Below are 26140 nucleotides of genomic sequence, written 5' to 3'. Positions count from 1 at the left end.
GACATGGAGTGTTGCCCTTGCTGCAGCGTCAAAAAGCCTATGGGATTTTTTCATTGGATTTTGGACTGTTGCAGAAGCAGTTGAAAGCAAATGTTTATGATATTTACACATTTTGTTCAGCAAGAAAATATTCACAAATGAACACCTCCGTTTATGATTTTTGAAGCCTAAATGCAGTCGCTAGGGGTAAAAGCTAATGTTAGGCTGTAAATGAACTACTCAGTGGACACATGACATTACAGCGTTGTAACCACAACAAGACTGTTAAGAAGCTGTGCTGGCTTGATGACGTCTCATTTAGCCACTTGCTAGCAATCACCTTTTTAAGACATGTTGAAGCCTAAAATTCAGGCTGGGGTCTTAAGTAAGTAAGTAACAATGTTGTAGAACAAAAAAATCTCTTGACCTTGTGTTAATCCACAGACCTTATTTCTGGCATCTACCCCAAAACACATTAAAAACACCCATTGAGTTTGAAACAAGGAACTGTAAGTGCAAAAATGCTAACTCATTTCTGTGTCTCCATTCCTGCAGCACTCAAGGGGCAGACTTACCACTAGTCTTCGCACCTCTTCGAATACATCTATGTATCTATATATTGGAAGAGTAGCAAATTTATATTTATTTATAATAATTTATTTTATTTTTTTCCTTAAAAGCTAAAAAGTATAATAAAAAAATAAATATATATGCAGGCCTATGTAGTCTCAGAGTTACTTCAGAGGAAACCACTGAGAAGTTAAGGGACACATAAAATGAAGCATTACCGAAAACATTGCCCAAACTTTCTAAAACAGCCTTCACACACACTCCATAAAGACATAAAGTATGAGCACATCCATGTGTGCAGACTGACAAATGTATACAACAGCCTTGTTAAGCCACAGGAAGGAAAGGTGTTGGTCCTCCAGCTGCTGTAAGGGCCCCACTGGAGAGCAGGTGTGACTGTCAGAGCTCTTGGAGATGGAGTGAGCAGACAGCAGGGGGTAGAGCAGAGGAAACAAACACACTGTCCTACCACCATTATATCCAATGTCATGGTCCTCATCAGCCCTATATGGAGATTGATGATATATCATTAAAATGTCCGCGGATGACGGGATGTCTAATGTGGTGGAGAGTGGAGCAGCCAGTGGGCAATGGTAAATCTGTTGTTGTGGTGCAGGGTTCTTAATCCTTATCAACACTAACTACAGTGTCCCTTGTATGATGCTAACTGGTGGAAGTGGGAGATAAATCCATCTTGGATGACAGTACTGGTTCCATACTGGTCAGCTGGCACTGTGCTAATGTGGGAAAGTAGTGCAAGTGATTTACACCCGCTGTCTCACCCCACAGAAGATCGCCTTTCACTGGTGGCAACTGTGTGATCTCGACCTGACTGCATGACCTTGGGTAAAGGGACAGAGGACACTGCCTTCATGAATGCTACAACAGATGATAAGCTAAGATGATAAGCCTTGGTACATATGAATTTGCTGCATCAGCACAGATAGAAAGCAAATTCAAAAGTGGGGTGCACTTCTTCACTTAAGAAAATTAGATGACCAGTAGATGTCATTTGTTTTCAATATTTTGGTCCAATGACTTTGTAAGGTGTTGGACCACCATAAGTCTCCAGAGTTGCTTCAATACTCCTTGGCACTTATTCTCCAAGTGTAAATTATTAATTAATTATTTAATTAATGTACAGTATTTATTCATTATATCTATTGTTTGACTAAAACATGCAAATACCAACCAAATCGGCAGAAAAAAAATTGGCAAAAAAATGCTGCGGTGAATTTTATGGTTAGGTTAGGGCACAAAAACCATCTGTTTTTGTTATAGTTAGGAATGGTCATGTTTTGGCTTTTAAAAAAAAAGGTTTTAGGGGCACTATTCCAGCAGGCAATGCAGCAATGTCTCGGTAAAAAACAAACATAGGCTTTTCGTAGCACTATCCCAGCAGAAAATGCAGTATCCTTGTTGGAAAAACAGCAACAAAACAACCTTATTTGACACTTAAAAATTAACTGGAAACTCATTGTTGGTCTGAAACAGTGGTCTACAGCTTTGCAAAGGTCTCACCTATGTGTCACGCCATCTGCCATCCCCTCCACCTCCCAATGACAAAGTCAGTTCATATAATACGATACTTTAGAAACACTGGTGTGAGACATATGAGATGTGCAAATGTGACGTATTTGTGGTTTGCAGAAATGTACATTTTCTTCTGGTGACTGGACTTGGACAGGCTCAGTGGGAAGTAAGACTGTGTGAGCCCTGGTTCATATGGGAATAAAGATCATTTTCAAATGGTGATAAAAGCACTAAATAGCTTTCCCAACATGTCCTTAGTGTTTTGATTAGAGACCACTAATTCCCCAGTGAGAGGTTCACATATTAATAGACACATATTATTGAGCCCATCTCTACCCTAACAAGGAAATATTCTCGAGCATACAATGATTAGGCTGATTAAACCCAGCAGCTCACTGTGGGAAAGAGGCACAGAATATAAAGGACACTCGGCCTGACTTCTTGACTTCCTCTTCAATGGCAGACGATAAATATTTTCTGTTAAAAAACATTGCCATAAACATAAATTGTGAGCGGAGGGATGGCCATATAAAGAAACAGGAGACAAAAGATGAAGAATCCATATGGGATGACACTGCCGTTGCTATAAAGACCACTGGGCCGGACTGTGCCCGCGCCTACGCCCTCATGTGACCAAACCCAGATGATACTCACTGATCAAAGCTGACACGCTGTTGAGCTTCGGGTCGTAGGAGCACTTTCCTTTCCCAGATTCCACTTTACCCGGCTCCAAATGGAAGATTTCTTCCTAGAATGGAAAAATCATACAGAGACAGCAATAAATTCAGTGCTCTTCATCTTGTCACTGTGAATCCCTTGTGCAGGGAAAATGAGGCAGAGAATGTGCTCCCACTGACTCCTGTGGGACCTACACGGCCTGATGGGGGATGAAGTATTAGAATAATGAGCGTGCGTTCATACAGAAAAATACATGCGGGGAAAGCAAGGAATTTCTAATCCACCTCTATGCCACTTTACTGTGGAAAACAATGTGTCGTGGGCTGCTTCTCTCGACATAATAAGCTGCATGCCAAATATCTCTCAGCTTCTCGGTGCCTGTGGCTGTGCAGGCCTACTGCTGACACCTGTAATCCAGCACAGTGAAAACAAACCTGGGATGGAGGCTGGATGACTGATGCTCACCGCTCGTGGCATCCCTGCACGCAAACACTGAGAGGTGATTGGCAGGAATTTGCGTATGAGAGTGGGGGGAAATGAATCGGTGGCATGTGATGACATGTCCTGCAGCCCCGCCTCACGGACCAGAGCATGTCCAATCCCCATTTGTTCACTCCCAACGGGTGCAGAGATGGAGACATCTCTGTCATTGTGCATCAGCGCTAAAGCAGGGCAGAGAATACGGCACTGTGCCAAACTCACTTCACTGGATCACCCTTGTGCAATTCCCTACTCATCTTTGATTAAAATCACCACTTGTGCAAATGAGGAGGTGCTGGCAGCTCACTCCCAGCCATGCCAGATGTTGAAAAAAAAAAAGGTCACAAACATTTATGTGTACCAGAGGGAAACTACCCTGAACATGTTTTTACAACCCCGCTGTAAAATATGACCCTTCACAAAAGTTGCAGCAGATAAAAAAATGACTAGAAAAACTTGCAACATTTTCAAAGTGTCCCACTTCACCTAGAGCCTTTATGTCCTACAAGAGTCCCTCTCTGTGTTTTAAAGTGCTTGGAGAGCTCAAACAGTGGAGACATGTTCAAGTATGTGGCTTTTTTATTTCCTTTGCTTCACAGCTAGTTGGCTACAGATGGCTGGTGTTTGCTCTGGGCTAACAGAGCCTGCTGTGGGAGTGGGTCAGATGCTGACTAGTCCCGCCGCCTCTGTGGGAGAGACTGCACCACATTCCTACAGAAGGTGGAGGGCTCGGTGCGGTGAAGGGCTGATGGGTGGGACATCCTGCGTCGCCTCAGATAAGCCAGATGAATGATTCGGTTATCTGTTGTTCATAGGCGCTGCTAAATATATGCAATATGAATATGCCATGCACTGAACAGCGGTGGAAGCCTCTTTGATTGAATTTAAGCCTAGCAAAAGTCAACAGAATTCTTTAGCAGCCTGAGAAGCTATTTCCCCTTGATAACCCAGCTTCCATGCAAAATATGACATTTAGCACAAATGCAAAGCACAAATGGACAATGACGGAGATGAAAGGGTGCTCAGACAATGAGGCTTACACAAAGAAAATGTGAGTGAAACACGGGTGAAACAAAATGAGGTGACATTAAATGCAGTTCCACATTAGACAAAACTTTAAGATTGTGCACGGATCATAAAAGATGCATGCCAAATGTTACGGAGATGAACAAGTGATGGCCAAGTTAAAGATGGGGTTGACAAAATGTGCTCAGTCACAAAACAGAGGGAGCATGCTGCTGGTGACCACGAGCCCAGGTGGTTTGCAGGGCTGCGGTGCAGACAGGAGCCCACATCGCACCTTTAGTCCAAGTGTGTCGTGCACCGCGCTGGGTTCAGCTGCGCGGCTAGCCCTTCCTCTGGCCTGGGCCATCTGCAGATACAGGGATGTCTAAAACAGGAAACAGCAACACAGTCTGGATGTTACGCCACTGATGAGGAAGGATCAAGGACCCTCCTGAGCTCCACTTGCATCTCTTGAATCTGTCCTGACTTCAAGACACGGTGAGAAAACTCCCCAAACCAATACTACTGAAATTAATATAATGTAAGTGTATAAGGAAAATACTGTGTGTGTGTGTGTGTGTGTGTGTGTGTGTGTGTGTGTGTGTATGTGCGTGCACCATTACACAAGGAATGTGTGTTGCTTTATTTGACCAGATGGTTCCCAATCATGTGGTTGAGTCAATAAAGGCTCTCACAGTATGCTACATACATTCCTCTCAAAGCTTTGCCAAAGCAAAACATTTGGCTATTACCATTTACAAAAGCTACAAGACTCCGACTTAAAGCACTGGAGAACTAAAGAATATACACTGCATTGGTGTAATCAAATGGTCTTTCTGGATCTTTAATTCAAAGTGACATGAACGCTTCCCTGAAGGTGCTGTTTAAACATTAGGCACTAGATGTCACACTCTCCCTCCCCCCTTCCATTACATTCACATCACCACACAGCTGTTGCTCGAAGCACAAGAGGTTGCTAGTTCCTTGCAGCCTACAACCTGTAGATATTTCATGGTCGAGTGGACAGACTGATTCAGTCATGTCAGATGGTGAATCTTCCTTATTAGATTGACTAATTCATTTTGGAACATGTAGCTATATAATAGCTTTAGATTTAGGTTACTTTGTACAAGGATGTTTCAAGATTCATGTGACATAGGCCTAATCTTAGGATATGGCTACCATTAGCTAGCCTTGGGTAACACTGTGCCATGACAAAAAAGTTCCACCCTTATTGGTTTATGTCTCATCATTTTTGTTGTTTTATATCAACAGGCTACAGTCCTTTTCTTTTTACTCCCGAGTTTTGGTACCAGCCCATAGTAACGTTACTGTCATGACTTGCCATGCTCTCGCTCTCTCTCTATTCATCATAAGACCTTGCAGTCCCACTAAAAGACTACTGCTGTGGGAGTGTGAGCTCTGCGCCAGGCACAGTTGGTGAGAGTCTGTTCACTGTGTACATGCACAATAACAGGGCTAACTGTTAGCATCACATGGCTAATGTTATTAAAGGGTTATTAACAGGTTTAACGTCAAAGACAAGCCTTTTCTGTGTCGACATGAGTTCGTTAGGACTGTTCAGTGGCTCAGTTTCAGATGTTAGCTGCTGCTGCTGTGTGAGCTCATGCTAACCAGGCAGATGTTGAACTGACTGTTCACTGGGAGGAGAGCAGCTCTGGAGACAGTCCTCCGCTAGTAGACTACTGCTGCGGAAGTGTGAGCTCTGCACCAGGGACAGTTGAGAGTCTGCCTGTCGCGCACACACACAATCACAGAGCTAACTATTAGCATCATACAGCTAACATGACCTAAGAGTTAAAAAAAATAATGAGAGAAACGAGCCTTTTCAGTGTTGGTGTGGGTTTGTTGTGAAAGTTTGAATGGCTTGGATTTTAGCGGCTGCTTTTGCGTTAAGCTCATGCTAACCAGGCAAACATTGAGCCGACCATTCACAGCACTGCCCACCACCAGGTTTTAAACCATAGCTTTTACTGGTCAAGAAGAAAGTAAGACTCCTTCAGCTGACTCTAAGCGCGTATTGTTAGACTCAGCCATTTTTTCTTTTTTTTCCCACACAAAGTGGCCACTACTAAGAATCTTGATTGCTTACGACACTGAGATAATAAATGATACCAACACAGCAAGACTGGCTCACAGGCCTTGTTAGAAGTGGTAATCAAATGTCACACATTTTACACAGAGGTAAACTAAACACTAATTTTGGACCCATCAAATTTTTTTAAATGATTAATTCACAATTTCGTTTTTTTAACATTGTTTTGAGGATTTTTTTCTTTATTGGAAAGGACAGTCTCAAGCATGAAAGGGGTAGAGAGAGGGGATGACATGCAGTAAAGGGCCACAGGCTGGAATCAAACCCATGACTGCTGCAGCAAGGACACTGCCTTTGTACATAGGACGTCTGCTCTAACCACTAAGCTACTAAGGAAAAGCAATACTTTTGTTTTGCACCTGTCTAAAAGCTCTGTAGACGTTTTATTTTTGAACAATTAAAAACTGTGTCAGGGTATGTGTGTGCATGCATCTGTGTAAAGTGTAACATTTCATGTTTTTGCAATCATAGGTAACTCCCCAGCCCAGCTGAGAAAGTCGGTCACGGGGGGACGACTCGGACCTGTCTGCTCAATGTGACGGAGAAAAAAACAGCCCTCTCATTAATGGACTAGAACTGGAACATTCCACTGGCACCCCATAATGGGAGCTCCCACTTCCAATTACCCAATGTCTCACATGGTGGAGGCTGGCGGGTGGACTGGATGCATGAAGGGGTGGATGGATAGGTGAGTGAATGGATGGAAGCCCTTCATTAGTAAAGGGTCATGTAGAAACTGTATGCAACAAGGGACTCATGCAAGCCACGCTTGCTGTTTCAACTTCTCTGCACAGTACTGTATGTCTCCAGGGAGAGTCCAATGGGAAATTTACTTTTTATTTATCCCCTTTTAAAAAAGTCCCCTGGTCATCATTAGGGAACAAGTGTGATATTTAAGGAAGAGTGAGGTGTTAAACGCGAGGTAGCGATGCCTGGCTTGGTTTAGGAAATTCAAGAGGTCCCATTAAAGGCTGAGACTAAACAGAGTAGCTTTAACAGCTCACTGGGGATGACAGCTGTGTGCTGGTAAAGCTTTGCTAGCTGCTTTGCCAGACGCGGAGACATGGTACCACGAGCAGGCTTAATGATGGAGGGAAATCATAAAGGGAACCTAGCGTAAGGTGGACGGAGAACTGGGGTAAAAGAAAAAAGAGAAGAGGCCAAGCTATGCCATTCATGATGCAGGTGGAGAAAGCTGTTTATGCTTGTTGAGTTAATGTACCGAGAGATCACCTTCTTGGCTTGTACATTTTCCAAGTCTTTAATCCTAACCTGAGGTTTGCGTCCGCGGTTGACAAAAGTGCAGACTGGATTGTAAGCTCCTGTCCCACAGACGTACAGCTGAGTACGGTTCCATGGCTCGATCAGACGGATGAAGTTTGCACACTCCTCCTGTGGACACAAAGACCAGAGTCAATTAAACTGTAATAAATATCTGAATGAAAAGCCATTCACAGCCATATTTTACTGGTGCACCTCCTGCGGATTTACTGAACGCTCAAGCGCAAATGACCAAATATTTACCAGTAATACCGTGCTTCTCTATTTGGACAACATAGCCTATCAAATTATCTGCCAGGGGTGCTGTGGTGTGTGAGGATGGTGAGATTGACTCTGCTCCAATCCATTCCTGTCTCCCTGGCTAGACAGAAGGGAACCAGCGCTTTTACTGGGCCAACTCCGAGCCTCACAGGTGATTTTTACAGGTTCCTCACATTAATACCAATGTGCACAATGGACAGAGCTGTATGCTTTTCAGGCTTTGCATTTGAAAAACGACATTATTTTCTCTTTTTTGCCCATCAAGTTGATGGAAATCACCTCAGCCGAACAACCCTGCTGAGCTTACGAGTGCTGTCAACAGGCATACTTACATTGGCGTCTTTCCCGCTCACAAGGCACTCCATCCGTCTTCGTTCGGACACTGGCCAGTGGATCTGCGACGGGGGAACAGAAGACATTTTATAGGTACAATCCAACCCTGCTATACATCACTGGCATTTATGAGATTTTTGGGCTTAAACTCCAAAAGGGATATCCACCCAGGCTAATATTAGTCCTGTTGGGATTGTCATAACCCAATTACAGTGTTTAAATGACCCAGCACCAGAAAAAGTGCACTTCAACAAAAACTAGAGTGTGAGCTAACCAAAATGGCTGCTGCTGGGGCTAAAGAAGGGAACGTTTTGCCCTGGGGAGAGCTGTTGTAGCGCTGAGGTAAAGGTGTTTGCCTCATTGCAGTTTAACAGCCCATTTAAGAAGCCTGAGTTCGCGGGCATGGGAATTAAATAGTCTTACGATATGTGGGTCCTTGTTGATGTCATGGAGGTCCAGAGACAGGATGTGGTCCTTGCTGCCAACGTACATGCGGTCATGGTCCTCATCCATACGGAGGATCCGGTAGTCAGATGTGTTTAGGAGGTAGGCGAAGTGATGAGCAGTACCGGTGGATCTCAGCTCTGTATAGAGACAGAAATATGCTTGTTAATGACAGCTGTGGTGCACATGCACATTTTCACACACACATGCATGCACAACTGACACATTCCTCATGCCACTCCTGCATACCCGTGTGGAGTTATCTGATGGTTTTCCACCAACACTGTTGTAACTTAACCCCACACATTAGAGACAAGTGCTACTGAGTGTCTGTCACACTGTGTTGATGGCTTAATACCGCCTGAGTGGATCAGAGGATCTTGAAAGTCTCTTATCATTCACTGGCTGTCTGTGACTTCCAGTCAGAAAACAGTCACAGTAGTCTGACAGATGGATATGATATTTGCAACAAAGTCATACCATATATCAAGCAGGGAAAGATGATATTATAAGTTTGGTTTTAGGCCACTTCCACACTATTATGTTTTCTGCAGTTGGTTGCTTAGATACAGAAAATACGACAGAGATGGCGAAAAGAAGGGCCAGAGATGTCTTTGCCTGGACCGCTGAAAAAGTGAAACTGTTACTAAAAGTAGCACATGAGAATAAAGCAGTTCAAGTGACGGAAAACAGATCGGTGGTCATTGCAAAGCACATACGTCAACATATTAAGGCCCAGACATGCTAAACCAACATCAAAGTGGCGAGGAAGGCTGACTGTTGCGTTGCCTTACGTCACCTGATCTTGTCCAAAAAGTTGCACTTGAGCACACCACAAAGACCACAGCCAACTGCCAACAAGCACATACATATGTGCACATGTCCTTGAGGAAATAACTCTCCATACCAGCAAGCTGCTGTCGTCTGTATTCTGTCGTCCAAAAGGAAACAGGATGGATTCAACACAGCCCGATGTTAAAGGAAAAAGGATATTTACTAGTGAACCATATCACAATTGCAACCAATTTCTGCTTAAGAGCTCAATGGTTAAAAAAAACAATTTTACAAAGTATTACATTATTGTTTCAATCTCACATGCTTTGTTTGCTTTCCTCATTTCCGTTTCTCTTGTGCACTGAGCTAAACTGACAGTCAGAGGGATTTTAATCACGGATGGGCTCTGCTGGCTCCGACACCAATCGACATGCTGAATCAGTAGTTCACTAGTCCTTGTCGGCCAAAAAAAAGCTGACTACTGCCAACTGTGTGGGTCTCACCACATAAACTAGGGCAACGGGCGTTTAGCAACGGCCCAACATTGACCGACGTTCAACTGTTGGCTTGGTGTATCAGGGCCTTTAGAGCAATACTGGGAGCATTAGCCATAGCTGGAGGAAGCCATGGCAATGGGAAAGGAATACCTAGAGACAGATAAAGTCAAAAAAGGTATGTAGACCTCGCTATAATGCTTCAACTTGACATGTGGTGACTTATAAGACCCAATCAGGAAGAAACGTGGGTGTCTTTGTCATCGTTTCCAAAAGTAAACTAAACTAAACTAAAATGTGTTTTCAGAGCCCTCCTTTTAGGGGTGTGAGAACGCCAGAGTAATGTGTACGCAAAGCATAAACACAGCTATAGTTGTGTGTTTTAAAATGCAAACATATTCGTGTGGATGCAGCTGTAAACTACTCCATCCCTGGTTGGACACAGCTCTCTGGTCAGAGAAGTGTGCGTCTTGTGGTAACATAATGCAGTCAACTAGTCCTCTCATGTCCAGAGTAACCTAATCCTCCTATAGCTCTGTGTTGGAGTGTTTGTTTGATATGTTGGTCTTGGTTCAGCAACCATGTACAGGCAGGGCAAAGAGGCCACTGCTAAGACAGCAAAGGCCCCATGCCACACCATAGACAAACACACTCCTCCACAATCTATAGGGGAGCGGCATTAGAGGGTGGCCCTCACATATTGTTGGACAAACATGGAGGTTTCACTTAAACAGCAGGAAAGTCCTGTTTCACTGTTTAGCTTTATTCTACAACCAACAGACCACAGAAAGCTGAAACAGGGAATCGCACTTTGAGGTTAACCTAAGTTCTTTTATGTTGATTTAGCAGCTAAAAATGCAGTGATAGGAAACCAAAGGATAAACTGACAGATACAGTTAGCTTTGTTAGACTGTTTAAAAAAATGATACATCACAACAGAGGTGTGCCAGCGTATCATAAAATGAAGGAAGTGTGAAATGTAGTCAATGCAGGGTGTCAGCCATTAAAAGCAACACACTAGACTTGTATAAATGATTTAAGATTTGAAAATGTTTCAGTTAGTTGATGAATAACCGCATACTTTTTGCAAGCTCTGTATGTGCAGTCATGTTCGGTATGTTTGAAGTTACTGACAGACATTCCTGCGAGGTTGTTAGATGGTTCTGCGGAAGAGGTCTGGACACAGACGCATGCAAAGCCATCAACATGTCCACCATTGGGCCTTAAAATAAACACCATCTAGAGACCTTTTTTAAACAGACTCCCTATGGAATCTGATATTACCGGCCTTTCCTGCCAGATCTAAATTTAACACTGGGTTACATCAATAAGCAAAGATTAATAGAATTAGATTTGCTATATTTGTACAGTTTGATTTAATAACTTTGCCCACCAAAGGAATGTTTACAGAGTGATTGACAGCTGTCAGAGCCCACGGCGGAGGAGATGCAACATGTGGTCTGACCCTGTGATTATTTGTCTTGGAGACTTAAGTTGAATGATGAGTCCCCATACACTCTAGCTATGTTTATGTGTGTGTGCGGATAGAGTGAAACACACCAGATAAGCGCGCATTGTACACACACACACAAACACACACACACACACACACACACACACACACACACACACACACACACATTCCGAGGGCCAGGCAAAGCCCTTCCTGAAGCAGGTTGTCAGCAACTCTTCAGTGTGTGTTTGTTGTCAGAGAGTAGCTGGATGGGACCATCTGTCAGCTGACGAGGGAATGTGAACAGTGCATAGCAACAACACACCCTATAGGGAGCCGCACATTCAGAAACACACATATAATGTAATCTCATAATCAGACGAAAACGCACAGATAGTACGGCCTGAGCGTACTTTACAGCATGTCCGAACTCTGCGTCACAGCAAAACCTCAACACTGTAATAAAATATCTTTCCTCACACCTTATTCTCCATGTCTAATTGTAAAGTAGACTACATCATACAGAGCTATGCCTATTAGATGATGGTGTTGTTGCAGAAATCAAACCCTGCAGTCTTTTCTTGGTCATTCATTATGAAGGGATGACTCATAGCTGAAGTATCTTTAAGTGTTTAAAGCCCCGCTCCAATGTGTCTTTTTAAATCAAACAACCATTTATTAGTCACATGGAAATAATACAAGGTACAACTCCAGTAAATGCATTTTGGCATTTTTATGATATGGCACATTTTTTTGGGTCATTGCTTGACAATATCAATTAGTCACACTATTCACTAAATTTATAGACAAATAACTTAATTTTGTGCTCAAAGTTAACAAAACAAGAAGGCTGTTGCTAAAAGGGTAAGATGACATATGACTACAGTAAAAGCTGTGGGTCATATGTTTTTCTCCGAGCTTTGTGTCTGAGCTAGGGCTGCACAGTATTTGAATATTAATTGTGATCATGACTTTGGCTTCCCACAATTAAATGAACATGATTGATTGCAATATTGATGTTTAAAACGCATGCTTCGCTCATAGAAATCTCCTCTGCTATTAAAATGAAGCACTTCCTTTAAAGCCAGCCTCCACTTTTATAGAGCTGTCATACTGCCACTGTACGTGTGCACCCTGCAGCAGCAACCTATGAGAGACTTTCCTGATTGTTGTGAGCACAGACAGGTAAAGCAATATCTTCCCTCATCATCTGTTGTTTAGATGTATTTTGGACATAGGAGAGAAGAAATCACATGCAAAAGAGTGCATGAGACTTGTGTCTGTGCCGCATAGCAGCACAACTAATTTGTTGAGTCACTTGAAAAAACCCGACAATCCGCAGTACAATGAATGCATGAAGGCCAAAAAGAATAACGTTACCATAACATTTCCATTAATCCCCATTTTTGTAAAAAAAACCCAACAACGACAACAAAAAAAAAAAAACAGTAGCAGATACGTATCCAAAGGAGACACACTTAATTCTGGTGACAAATCTTATTTTAAGTCTTATTTTGATGCAAAAAAAAAGCAGGACTGTAGGACATAGAAGCGAAAGCAGTGCTGTGTTGATTTAAATGTGAAAGTGCGATAAAAATATTTTGTCCTTAAAAACAACGAATAATCATAAGAAATAATTGTCACCGCTATATTAATCAAATAATCATGATTATCATTCTGGCCATAATCCTACAGCCCTAGTCCAAGCATCAAAACCAATAAACATTGTTGTGAGCTAGATCTAGTCAACTTATCTTATATTTTGGCTGCGCTGAAGGCCTAACCCCCAAATTCCACCAGATGCGTGTGGGTTGCGTCTATGCTCCGGAACAGCAGCGGAGCCAATACGTTTCAATTCTACTCAATGTGTGTGGTTCCACCGGCTGCGGCTGTGCTGCGTTCCGGCTCCGTCACAGCTGCAGCGCTCCAGAGCCCTCCGCAACGGATACGCAGGACTTCTATTTTTGCTGGATGCCGGAGCACAACGCAGCAATTCAGCACAGAGCAGATCGTGCGGGGCAGGAAGTTGTGCACAGAAACAAAATAAAACATCTGGTTAATTTTCAAAATAAAATACACAGTGTTCGGATCATATTTCCCTGCACTACACCTTGAAAACGTCAAAATGGGTGGAGGCAGGCCTGAAGTCAACAGGTCAGAGGTTTTCAGACGTCATTTCACCCCGTTGACGCCATGGACGAGGAGATGTTAATCATGGAGGTGCACCGAGATGTCTTCCTACTACTCCTCTGGTTTTGTGGTTCTGTTTATAGAAACTACATCTTGTTATATCGCGATTATGCGTGAATTCATGAGCTGCACCGCACCGCACAGCAAACGCAGCCAGTGGGTGTTGACGGACGGTGGAGCGTGCAGCAGATAACCAGCGCAGCCGTTCCACAACGGACACACATCCAGTGGAATTCCAGCGTAACAGATGCGGACTGTTCCCAGAGTGGAAGTGCTGTGGAACATATCTTCTTCTGCCTACACTTTTAGCGCACATATGGCATAGAGTTGACTAAGTCACTGGCAAAACAAGGACGCTGAGCTTTTGTTTTGGGATTGCTTCTTCAGCTGTGAAACTTAAATTTTACAGCAGGCTATGTAAGGGTAGGGCTCGGTATTGGCACCCTTTAAGGTGTCGACCAAATAACCCAGTACGAGGTGGTATTGAGACTTCTCCAGTCAAACAGCACCTGCATTTGATCCTTTTTGTACCCAGGTCTGGAAAAAAACAGATTTATATAGTTTTGCTTACAGCCAAAAAGCATATGCCTTCTGTGATTTAATGCAGCTTAAGTGACCCACTACTGCAGAAGTGACAGCCTATACAGTCTGAGGTGTGGTGAAATCCAGTGTTTCTGATGGAGGTGGCAGTAAGGCTGAAATTCATGATTATTTTCATCATCACTTAATCTTCTGATTGTTATCATTATTAATTGATTAATTGTTTAGTTCAGAAGATGTCAAAAATAATTTTAAAAATGAAATCACAGCCTTGAAGTTCCCACAGCCCCCCCTCTTCATTTACTATCATAAATTCCAAAGAAAAGCAGCAAATTCTCATATTTCAAAAGATGGAACCAGCAAATGTTACTACTAAAACAAATATAAAAAAGCTAGTGATTTTTGCTTTGGATCAACTAATTGATTTATCAACTTACTGTTGTACGTAGCTCTAGCTGGGAGTTCAGTGTGCCAAGATGCCACCATAAGTATGGCTTCACTACACGCCTGTGGCTTCTGGTGGCATTTTATGCAACTGAATGCTTCCATTCACATGATGGGTATCAGATGAAGTTAAAAAAAAACAAGGTATCAAATGAAGCACTATATTAGTATCAGTATCACTAACTCAGTATAAATCCATTGGACCTTCTGATACCATAAAAATAAGTCATTCTAGCTATTGGGCTTCATTCCCTATTCTGTCAGCCTTCTTCTCAGCTCAATCCAAAAGTCATCCCTTGCCTCAGACAACAGCTCCAAAAATGTAGATCGAGGACGTATAATGGCAGTCGACTGCTCTGAGGCTCAGACTGCCTGTGAAAACAAGACCAGCAGGTCTCTGGACTGAGACTGGTGCCAGGCAAACACCCAGCAACAACTGAGACATGCAGAGAGACAGTGCTGCTATGTGCCAGAGCAAGAATTCCGCAGAGGGGTGGCTCTTGTTGTGCCTACACAGAAAGGATTAAAAGTGTGGTCATCTCCAGAAGATAGCAGAAATGTCTTTGCTACAATAATAGCGAATTAGGTTGCTGGCCCAAGGCTACATTTCAAATGACCAAAAACAGGTAAGTTAAATTAGCAAAAAAGATCCCTTATCTATTAAACCAGTCACAGATACATTCAACTTGCACACAACTACATACTTGCACTAGAAGATTACAATTTTGAACAGAAAATGCTCAGAGAGGCTGAACTACGGTGCTCTTTGTCAGCCACATTAGGGCATGACAGCATTTTCCATACACACAGACTTATCCTGGAGATTTAGAGGCCAGGAGCAGTGTACAAGTGTGTCTATTAGAGCCAGATAAACTCTTCAAGTAGCCCATTACTGCGTTTACGGTTTAGGCTCACTCTGGGGGGTCTGCACATACACACACAGGGGTGGCTTTGTTTCAGGAACGCACTGCTTCCCCCTGTGGAAAGGCAATGGCTCTATTAGAGGTGAAAGTAAGCCGGTGAGGGAAACTGATCCCAGCACTCAGTGTCCTTCCCTTTACTCATTCACCTCCTTTTTTACACATGCAGAAAAGGTAAGTTTATAAGACCCTCTAAGACTCTCATTATTTTCCTCATTTTCAGTCTCTCATGAACACAAGTAGTCCACATGTAGTAGTATACAGAAAGTTAAATGATTACGCAGAAGTGGGCTCTAAGTCTACATGTGAGAGGCGATCAGGTCCGCTCTCTTCAGTCTGCTGAACAGAGACAATCCTTTCCTCTCTCCCAGCATCTCAAGGTGCTGCTGGCTGACACAGCCCACTGCCGGTTCCCACAACTCAACACTCTTCTCTGGCAGCCAGAAAGGTTTGCGCCGGTGTTTGAGAACAGGAAGCTGAGTAAGATGAATCCTGAGCACATTTTGGTAAAATGTCAGCATCAAATCCAACTTATGTAGACAGCTTCACATCAAACGTGTTGTGAGACCTCCTAAGGCTCCTCTTGTGTGCTATTGACAACAATCAGTTGTGGAAAGTTTACTTTCACTGAAGTAATGCACTTGAGTACAGCTAAGGGCACACTGAAGTTTCTTGTACTTTACTAGAGAATTCCTACTTTTTTTCCTGCTTTATGATAACACTCCTCTACCTTAAAAAAGTTCAGAAGGAAATATTGTACTTTTTACTTGACTGTTTGACACCAGCATGACCTTCCCTGTAGAAATAAAATACACAAATAAAATCTGCTGATTCATTTGCAGAGCCATTTATCAATAAGACAATTAAAATTCTGAAAAAAATTGCCAAGGGGAATTTAGCCAAAAGCAAATGTGGGGGTTTAGTTCTCCTGCAACAAATGCATTTGTACAACTGACAAGCATAATTCTTTTTATAAGTTATGGTTATTGAGTTCATTAATGATAGGATGTATCCTTCCATTATCTTTATCCACTCATCATTTGTAGGATCATGGTTGGCTGGAGTCAATCCCAGCTCATTCACTGTCAAAGTCAAATTTACTGCTTGCAACTAACTCTAATGTTTATGTCTAGAAACATTGATTCTCTGCACCAACTTCAATGCTAATAGCTTGAGGGCCTTTCCATGGCCTTTGGCATGTACATGTACATATAAATGGTAAATGGACCGCATTTATATGGCGCTACTCTAGTCTAAACGACCATTCAAATTCTATCACGCATTCACCTATTCACAGGCACATTCATACACTGGTGGTCGAGGCTACCATACAAGGTGCCACCTGCTCATCAGAGCATTCACACACACTCATACACTGATGGCACAATTATTGTGAGAAATTTGGGGTTCAGTATCTTGCCCAAGCACATGCAGACTGCAAGGGCCAGGAATTGAACCACAAACCTTCCAACTGCTGGCCAGTATGGCTGGGTATTGTTTTTAAGATACCAGTAACACAAGTACCCTTCAAGTGATGGAAGAATTCAAGTGCATGAAATGCTGCCGTACCACAGACTGTATGGGCTGTAGCTGCTACTAGTGAGCCGATCACACCATGCATTAAATCTAAAAACGCTCGTGGTGATTGGGTGCGAGCAAAACCACACGCATAGTAACTTTCTTCCAGAGCTGGGTACCAAAAGGATCGAATGCAGATATCACTTGATTGGAGAAGTTCAGATAATACTTAGCACTGGGTTATTCTGGTTGATACCTAGATGGTATTAAGTACCAAAGCCCAGCCCTAGTAAGTGACCTCCTGAGCCACAGCTGCCCGAGGAATACTCATAAGACCCTCTATGCACCTAAGGCCTTTAAAAAGGCCATGTGTCTTTTCACACACCATGCCTAAAGTCTGACACACACCATCACTGCCTGCTTGCCAGTCTGAGGTTCGGAAGTAACTTGTGTTATCTTTATGCCTGTATGAACAACTGCAAAATCTCAACGACAAATATGGTCTTTGCATGGAAAGCAAATGATTGCTTGTTGAGCAGGGAAGTCAATCTAGTAGCACTGAAGCTGGGCCAACACTAAAAAGAGGAGCCAAATAGCAAAAAGTACACAGATGGTTTATATCATTTATTGGCCAATATATTTTTATTGCATTCATTAGAATTATTTTCTGAGATTGAAAACAGGTTGCAATGAGTTCTTCATTTACTGTAAATTCTGCTTTGGTAGATGCAACACTGTCTTCCTGTGTAAATGTTTAAAGACTTGTGCGAGCGTGTTTCTTGCTAAACCCTCAGCTGCAGCAGTGGAGCTGGTCAGAGGCTGATAGTACAATACAGTGGTTGTAATGGGAAGCACTGGATCTGTCCCACCATCCTATTGCAGCCCCTTCCTCAGACCATTATAAATAAGACTCGTATTTTTGTCAGCTTGCCTGGTTAAATGAGGTATAGAAACACAGAGGAGAGACATGGCTCACTGTCAGCCTGAGCCAGCCCTCCTCCTCCTGAGAGAATACTTGGCTGCTGACGGCGATCTCCAGGGCTGCAGGCCTGCATGTTACGGCATATCTCTCCATCTTAAATTAATAGCCAACGGCCCCAGTTTACTTTGGAAATATGTTTGGACAGGAAAAGTTCACTGGCATGCGCTGCACTCTCAAGATCACATCTCAAAGAAATAAGAAGGCACACTGGTTAATGCTGTCTTATATGACATGATTTCCCACCACGCTGTCACACAAGGGAAAGAGGAGGCTGGATTTTATGGATCATATTCAGCCGTTAATGCATCCTACCCCGCCGGTAACATCAGAACTTCCTCTCATTAAGGAACGATTACTGCATCCAGCATGACTTAACAGTACACAGCCCACCCCACTCATAACTTTCCTGGCACATTCACAAGAAGCATCGGGTAAGTGATTGGATCATGGAAAACTCTGGACTGTGCGTTGAAACAAAACATAAGAGAGAGAGAAAATAAAGAGGGAGGAAATACACAACCTGGCACTCGACAGCGCAGCGCACACTCGCTACATGACACTGATATGGGTGTTCCACCCCACTGCATATTTCTCTGGTTTCAAATTGGGTAAATTAAAAGTGCGGGCCGCTGCCAATGACAGTGCAGAGCGTGTTGCTGCTTGAAGCCCGCACTTCTCCCTGCAGAGAGCTACTGAAGGTAAAGCAGATGGGGGATGGTGATGGGAAGACACAAAAGTTTGCGGTCTGCTGCTTTGACACTAAACAGGAAGAGAGCGATGAGCAATGTGGAGCGAGGTGTGGAGCAATCACCTGCTCAATTCACGGGTCTGTGGTTTTCCCTTGTGGAACGTGTGGTCGATAATTAGAAACTGCAGCTTCTGTCCAAAGATCACAGCAAGAAGACCACAATGAAGCACTAAAGCTGGAACCCATTTGCTATGGTCTGTTCCCCTGAAATAACACTACAGTGAAAATTATTGTGTTGAATATGTTTTTGTTCAGTCTTCTCAGATTGTGGAACAAAGTGACAGAAATACCCAGTTATCCCCCGGCGCATCATAAACAAGCTGCGCTACCTGAGGCACTTTCCAACCCGCCGGCAAGAAGTGTGTTCGTTCACACGCACTGGAGTGACAGGAGTGATAATTAGGGTGTTTAAGAGGGGGTGGGAGAGGCGGCGTGCTCTCACACATCAAAGGCAGCACTTGTCAGGAATCCTGGCCAAATATTTTGAATGCTGTCAATGCAGAAGAGGAAAGCTCCAGTTTAGACAGTCTTATTACTCTTCAGAAGGCGCGCTTCAGTTCAACAGCAGTGATGGAGTTCTGAACAAAATTGCTTTAGAGACACATTTTTGAGGAAAATTGCAAGGTTGGTTTGTTGGCAGTTGGGAGAGTTTTTAACAAGGAGTAGTAATGAGTTGAGACTCCACAGGTGACACTGCCACAGGTTTAAGAGACTTGCTGGACATGACATGCATTACTTTATGGAAGAGTTTGTCATTAATTTGAGTCTTAGTCAGTGAAATATTCAAGAAATGTCTCCTGCCTTTTTACCTGTATAATGGTGCATTTGTTCTCCCAGGCAAAGTCTAGGCTGATTGTTATGTTTGCCAAAAAAAGTGAAGATGAGTGCACAGGTGGCTGTTATCTGTTATGCGATCATGGAAGACTGGGTCATGGGCGTTCATCCCGCTGTAACATTGCCCTCTGATGTTGTTTCAGCAGGTTTCCTTTTCAACTTTATTGAAAACATGCCAATCGTTTTCAGTCAGAGAATATTTTTGGCTTCCCTGTGGGTGAAGGAAATTTGATTTGAGCAATTGTTAGCTGCAATTTAAATGGATAGTTTGCTCCAAAATCAAAAATACACGTTTTCCTGTTTACCTGTAGTGCTATTTATCAGTCTGCATTGTTTTGGAGTGAGTTGCCGAGTTTCGGAGATGTCAGATGTAGAGATGTCTGGCTTGTCTCCAGTATAATGGAACTAGTTGACACTCGTTGTGTGTGGTGCTCAAAGCACCAAAAAATAAATTTGTAAAACTCAACAGAAACGTCTCTTTCCAGAAATCATGACCTGGTTACTGAAGATAATCCACAGTTGTGAGCAGTTTCATGTAGTCACAATACTGGATTTTCTAGCTTTGAAACAGTACCTTGAAAAATATCAATATTCACTACCATTTTCTATACCGTGTAAAAATATTGACAACCGAATCGCCACACAGAAGGAAGTGTGCATCTACTGCCAGCTTACTTAGCACCACTGAGCTTGCTAACGTTACAGCTCGGCCCAGGAGGATGCCATAAATGTCTGAATTTCACTCTATAGCAGCATGAGCCTTTCATCCATGAGTAGATCCACACTTCTTTCTAAGTGGTGATACCATTGTGCGAGTGTAGTTTGGTAGAAAGTAAGTAGTTCCTGTCTGGTATTTTACTGTTAGGTATGAATGAATTTGTACCTTCATACAAAGAGTTAAAACAAAACTGTCAAAACTGTAAGCAAGCATTTTCTGGTAGACCGGCAGCTATGTGTTATCTATTCACAAAATATGACAGTGCATTTTAGATCAGTTCTTTAAGTCTGTTTATTAAAAAAAGTTGAGGTTTTACTGAATTTACACAACACGAGAATTGGCTTATATCCAGATGCCTGTATCATAGAGCGGCTGTCGTTCTCTCTCTTATCTTAATCTAGCAAAACTTTCTCACAGTGATTTCCTGTATCTGCAGGATAAGGAAGTGCCTGATATAGGGGCAATCACTGAGCTCACAAACATGAAGATGGAGATTAAAGAGCCCTCTTCTACATATGGACGAGTGTGTGGCCGCTGAACTGGCACCTGTGCTGCTATCTTGTTAGCAGAGTCACTTCCAATCAGCAGCTCTCTGGGCCCACAGTGCCTTCCTTCACTCTCCCTCAACAGCTCCTTTCAACACAACTTGTCCTCATGTCAAACATTTACATGAGTTATTTGGGTTTGTGTAAGCTGCACGCTTCAAAGCCAGTAGAGAAGTGACACAGTTGTTAAAGAATGCATGTGTGATTACTGGAGAGTGGGCATGAGGTTAGCTGTGCTGCTAAATGAAAAGGAACGATAACAGCATGTGAACGCAGCAGCTGCTCGCCTCAGCTTAGTCACTCTGTGGGACAGAGGATAATAAAAGCGGTCAGAGGCTCGGCCACTGTGTCACATCAGATAGGACGCATCATTCAGCAGATAACAAATATGCAAGGGCACGGGATCCGGAGATATGATCTGACCCACTGGTAATGTCAAAGAGCCTGGAACACAAAGGAATGGTAATGTTTTGTGATGTGCTCTCAGCGACGTGGCCAAGCTTCACTGACTCCTATGTGTGTGTGTGTGTGTGTGTGTGTGTGTGCATGTGTGCGTGTGTGCATGTCTGCATCTTGGTGGAGAGGCAGGCTCTGCAGCTTGCTGCTAGGAGAGAAAACACAGACATAACAGCATGCCTGTACAAACACCTGCCCCACACACACACAAAGCATCAACACAAGCACCTTTGCTCGCTGTCATATTACTTCAGACTCAGTGAAATTAACAAGACATGACACCACGAAGGGTATTACAACAGTCACAGTGATCATCTTTATTACTCCTGATCATATGTCTCAGTTGAAAGCAGAATTTTCCACTAAAATGTTACTAATGTCACCTTTTTTCAAATTTACTCAATAAACTATTTTGGAGGCTCAAAAGCTGAAAGGCTTGAAGTAATGCATAAAGGCATGACCACTTTGAGTGACTGGTGGGTGCCATCCATTTAGAAGTCACTACCACGGCGAAACTGGCCACACAACTTCTAAGTAACCCACAGGTGTAATAACTACATGCTGGATGGTGGTAGATGGCGCCTACCGCAACAACAAAAATGTCTAGCTTCCGGGTTTACCTCCATGTGACGCGGCCCACTGAATATGCGCAGTAATGTTAGTCCTGCTGGCTCACAGACTTCACAGATTTTTAAGTAGCCTTTCAGTAGCTGGAAAAATAATTAGAAGCAAGGCTGAGCAGTGTTCTTGGAGGCCCAGCATAACCCCATATTCACAGAGTATATGTGAAGCTGAGGCTGTCATTATTTCAGTGTGTTTTCAGTTCATGGAGGTTAACTGTAACATTTTGGTCACCTAATAGTCTTGTTCAGCATTTGGTTGTATGAAAGGCTTTTAGGAGTCACATATTCCATTTTTTGGTGAATATATTTTGTTTGAAGGATTTTTTTCCCTTTTTTGGCTAACAAAAATAATTAGCATTAGCATTAGCACAGTTAATCATAGCTGTAAATACATTGTGCAAACCAAGCTAGCAGCTAGCGTTAGGGTTAGCTCCACCCTCCCATCTAAATATGGTCACATCTGGCTCCAAAATCCAAGATGCCAAATGCTAAACATGAGTCTACAAACCAATGTGACTATGTCCATTATTTTATGCATCCATCATTTGTACATACAAAAAGTATGAAATTAATAAGTAAAACATTTGAAAGAAGAGCGATTAAAAGATGCATTCAAATCATGCATGCTTTTTCACTTCCGCACACCTGGTCAATTGCTGCATGTGGTAGGCATGTATGTCATGATTTCAATTTTTGGAAAGTTAAAATTATGCAATGCAGCCCCAGATCCCATGTTGTCTGGGCAGGGTGTTTCAAAGCCCAGGTACCTTGACAGCACAAAATGAATCCCAAATAATGATCAAACATGATCAGTGATTTGACTCCCTGCTTGGCTTTACCGGCTATTAAACCACAATAAAGTGAAGCTACTTGACTATTCATGGCATGTTGTTTGTGTCCTGTTGCTGTGAGCACTTTCACCAGGGAAAAGGTGTGACCCTCTCTTGTCTCAACACATGCTAAATGTGATCCGTCATAATGGACATGCACTAAAAGCACTGCCATATCACACATCATTAACCACCACTCCTGACCTCACATTATCCAGAAGTTGCACCATGATGCTCTGTGAGACATAACACCTCACTGTTTACCACCGTCACCACCTCGTTACCACTGTACCCACCACTCCCCTGCTGACCTGGGGGGCTTACCCACTCTATAATTAGGAGCCACTGTAGTGCCCCGCCCCTCCTCTGTCCAACCCTCCCCCCCCTCGCTAATGGCACCAATTTGTATTCACTGTCAGCTCTGATGAGCTCTCATGCGAATAAATGGCCTTATCACAGGGCCTCTGGCTCCCATCACCTAAGCCTCTCTCCTTCTGTCTGCCAAGCCCAGCACGCTGATGGACAGGCAGAGAGGGTGAGGGGGTGGGGTTGGTTTGGAGGTACACGTTTGTCTCCATTTTCATGTAAACTCTTGTAACAGCAGACAGATGTGCTCTAGTACAAAATCAGTTGAACAAGAGGTGATGACGAATCTATGACCAAAACTTTAATCACACACACCATAGCTGTCTCTTCTTTTAAATCTTATAAAAACCAATAATGTGCACTGTTGGACTTCTCTCCAAACAAATGAACACCTTTCTCCCTTCATCTAGCAAAAATGTATGAAGGTGGAGATCCAGCTGAGGAGGATGTGAAATATGGAGAAAGAGTAAGGAAGGAGATCCTCCCATGAGAGTCTTGATCTAATCGCACACATCTGCACAAACATGGCTCTGTTTTAACTGACATGTGTTTCATTAACAGTCTCCAGCTCAGCAGTGACACATCTTGCACTGTTCCCATCCCACATGTCAATTCCTGCAATCCTTTTGCAACCTCTGTATGCCAAGTGTTGTTGTGAATCAATTCAATTCATCTCATACAATGGTTTATATGACATCCTGCAAATTTGTAACCCACAAATGATGTTGCGTATCCCATATAAAGTTACATACTTAACTTTAAGTTACGCAGGTTAGATTTAGGAAAAGAAACATGGTTGGTCATCTTTAGGTTTAGGCAAGTTAAGTCACGTTGGTTAGGTTTAGGAAAAGCAATATGGCGACAACGTACCTTTAAGTAACTCAACATTCACTTGCTTTCCTAAGGTTCCGAACATCGGTTTCCTGGGGGAAAGTCCTGTATTGCAAAGTCCAGTGTTCTATGGGGACTGCTACCTTCTTTACTCAAATCTGCGCATTGATTGTAGCCTTACTGATTACGTGACTTATATACAGATAACTGGCTCATGATTGCATGGGATATATACCTATTGTGGTGCATTACTTTTCATGGGTATATGCATGAGAACAACCTGATCAATTGCTTTTTTCAGGCACATGAGACTCTACCGAAATGTTACTGGTGGGTGCCCCCACCTAAAGCAATCTGAGCTCTTTCGCTAATTCAAATGGTGAAAATGCTCTAACCTGCACATGGATAAAACCTGCTTTTGCAAGCGCTGGTCTTTCACAGCCTGGGCCAGGAGACGTGAGGAGGCCAGAGGTCGCTGGGCAGCAGTGGCAGTGCTTTATGTTCTGGTTTAATCTGGGATTAGCTCAGGGTCAGGGTTATCTCTTCTCAGCCTGAGTGGAATCAGGAAACAGGGATTGCCTGGGGGTAAAGTGGCATTACTAGATGGCCTGTCCAGAATGGCAATGAGCCTGTGTTCAACAGGGGTGAAGGGAAGAAAAAGGAGAGAGAAAGTGTATGTCGAGCATGACTCACTGGGGTCCAGGTTGCAACCTCTCTGCCATCACTCTAACACTTCCCAGCCCTAAGTTCCAGCTCAGTGGAGATCCACATGTGAATTACTACACCCTATGAACCAATGAATCACTGGTATATGGTATCTGTCCAGCCACAGTTACAGTACGTGCATACCTCCTGGTTTCCTGAGTCCATTTAGCATGGTAAATCCATTTTAATGCTGATTTAGTACAGAAGCCAGAGGAGGTAGCAGGCAAGCATGCATTCAAGTGTTTGTATCAGAAGAACAAAGGAACAGCACTGCAGAATTAGTGGAAGAACTTAGCAGCCACAAAGACGAAACATAAAGCCCTGACTGAGAGAGCTCTGTTACCTTTAGCCTCCCTTATCTTAACCTGGCATGTCTCAGCTTCATGTCAGACTGTAATCCCCACATAGTGGACACACTCAGAAGCAGAGACACCCTCTACCATGTCTGTTCCTGCTGTCTGGTTCCAGAGGATGTGTGCAGCTGTGAGAAACAGTCAGACCAGAACAGCCTCGTTGTAATAAAGACGGATCTCTCTCTGTAAAATGTTAAAGCTAGTGAAGATGGAGAGGTCTTAAAGTCTATGCTATGCTGTACCAAAAACAGAACTAGAATAGATTCAGGAAACAAACTGAAAAAAAATTTAAGGACAGTGGCCCATAAGAGCTGAATGGATTTACTGTTTCACAGCTGTCAGTAGGGATGCGCTAATAAATATTGGGTCGATACTGATACCTATGTTTTTTTTGTTTGGTTTTTCTCACTCTCTTATATCTTTTTTGTATTGCTGTGAAAATGACAAATTTCTGTATTGATTTAAACATCTTGCCAAAAACTAAACTTTACAAGATTAAATTTGAACACATCATGATAATATTGTAATTTACCTTTGCTCAATACCGAGCTCAATTTGTTACTGAATAGAGCTTGAATGCATCATAACGTAACTCAATGTGACCTTGTTAGCTGTTAGTTCCAGCCACTGGCTGCTAACAGCTAACAGCCAATGTCAACTAGCTCTTCTGCCGATTTCAACACAGGTTGGTTTTTGACAACACAGCATAATTAAGGACAAAATAGGCGATAGTGAGTTTCCTGTGTCCTTTGTCCCCATCCTGAGTAAGCTCTCTGGTCAACACTTTTTTCTATTGTGCATGGGATGGCAGAACGACGGGACGCCGTTGGTGTCTCAGGCCTTGCTTTTTAGCCTGTGCAAAAGTGATGTGACGCAACAGAAAAACATCAGCCACTGCCATCAATGAATTTCATCTTATTTGCAGATAGGCCAATTGCAGAGGCAAATATGGGCCAAAACCAATGTTCAGCCAATAAAATGGTGCATCTCCAGCTCTTAATACCACACATCCATCCTCTAAGTTCAGTTGTATCCAAACTTCCAAAAGCTGTTGTCAAATGTCAGCAACAAAGTATTTTTTCAATAGCTGAATCTAAAGTAGATCTGTCATTTTTGGGAGAATCTGCTCAGGGGGT

General features: G+C 43.0%; 1 protein-coding gene across 5 annotated transcripts in view; it reads right to left on the bottom strand.

Moving 5' to 3' along the window:
- The window catches only part of LOC125891994 (semaphorin-3F-like), an 85698-nt gene that overhangs the window by 21475 nt on the left and 38083 nt on the right, over positions 1-26140 (bottom strand). For 3 of the 5 annotated variants that reach the window (XM_049581692.1, XM_049581682.1, XM_049581715.1), the window contains 5 exons: positions 8660-8820; positions 8236-8298; positions 7634-7753; positions 4541-4630; positions 2737-2830 (listed from right to left, as the gene is read on the bottom strand). In XM_049581692.1, coding sequence (XP_049437649.1) covers positions 2737-2830; positions 4541-4630; positions 7634-7753; positions 8236-8298; positions 8660-8820 — 528 coding nt within the window. The remainder of the gene's footprint in view (positions 1-2736; positions 2831-4540; positions 4631-7633; positions 7754-8235; positions 8299-8659; positions 8821-26140) is intronic. The other 2 variants (XM_049581709.1, XM_049581700.1) reach the window with 1 other exon arrangement.

The sequence above is a fragment of the Epinephelus fuscoguttatus genome, linkage group LG1 (assembly GCF_011397635.1).
Source record: "Epinephelus fuscoguttatus linkage group LG1, E.fuscoguttatus.final_Chr_v1".
Taxonomy (NCBI): Eukaryota; Metazoa; Chordata; class Actinopteri; order Perciformes; family Serranidae; genus Epinephelus; species Epinephelus fuscoguttatus.
This window is presented reverse-complemented; position numbering and strand designations above follow the sequence as displayed.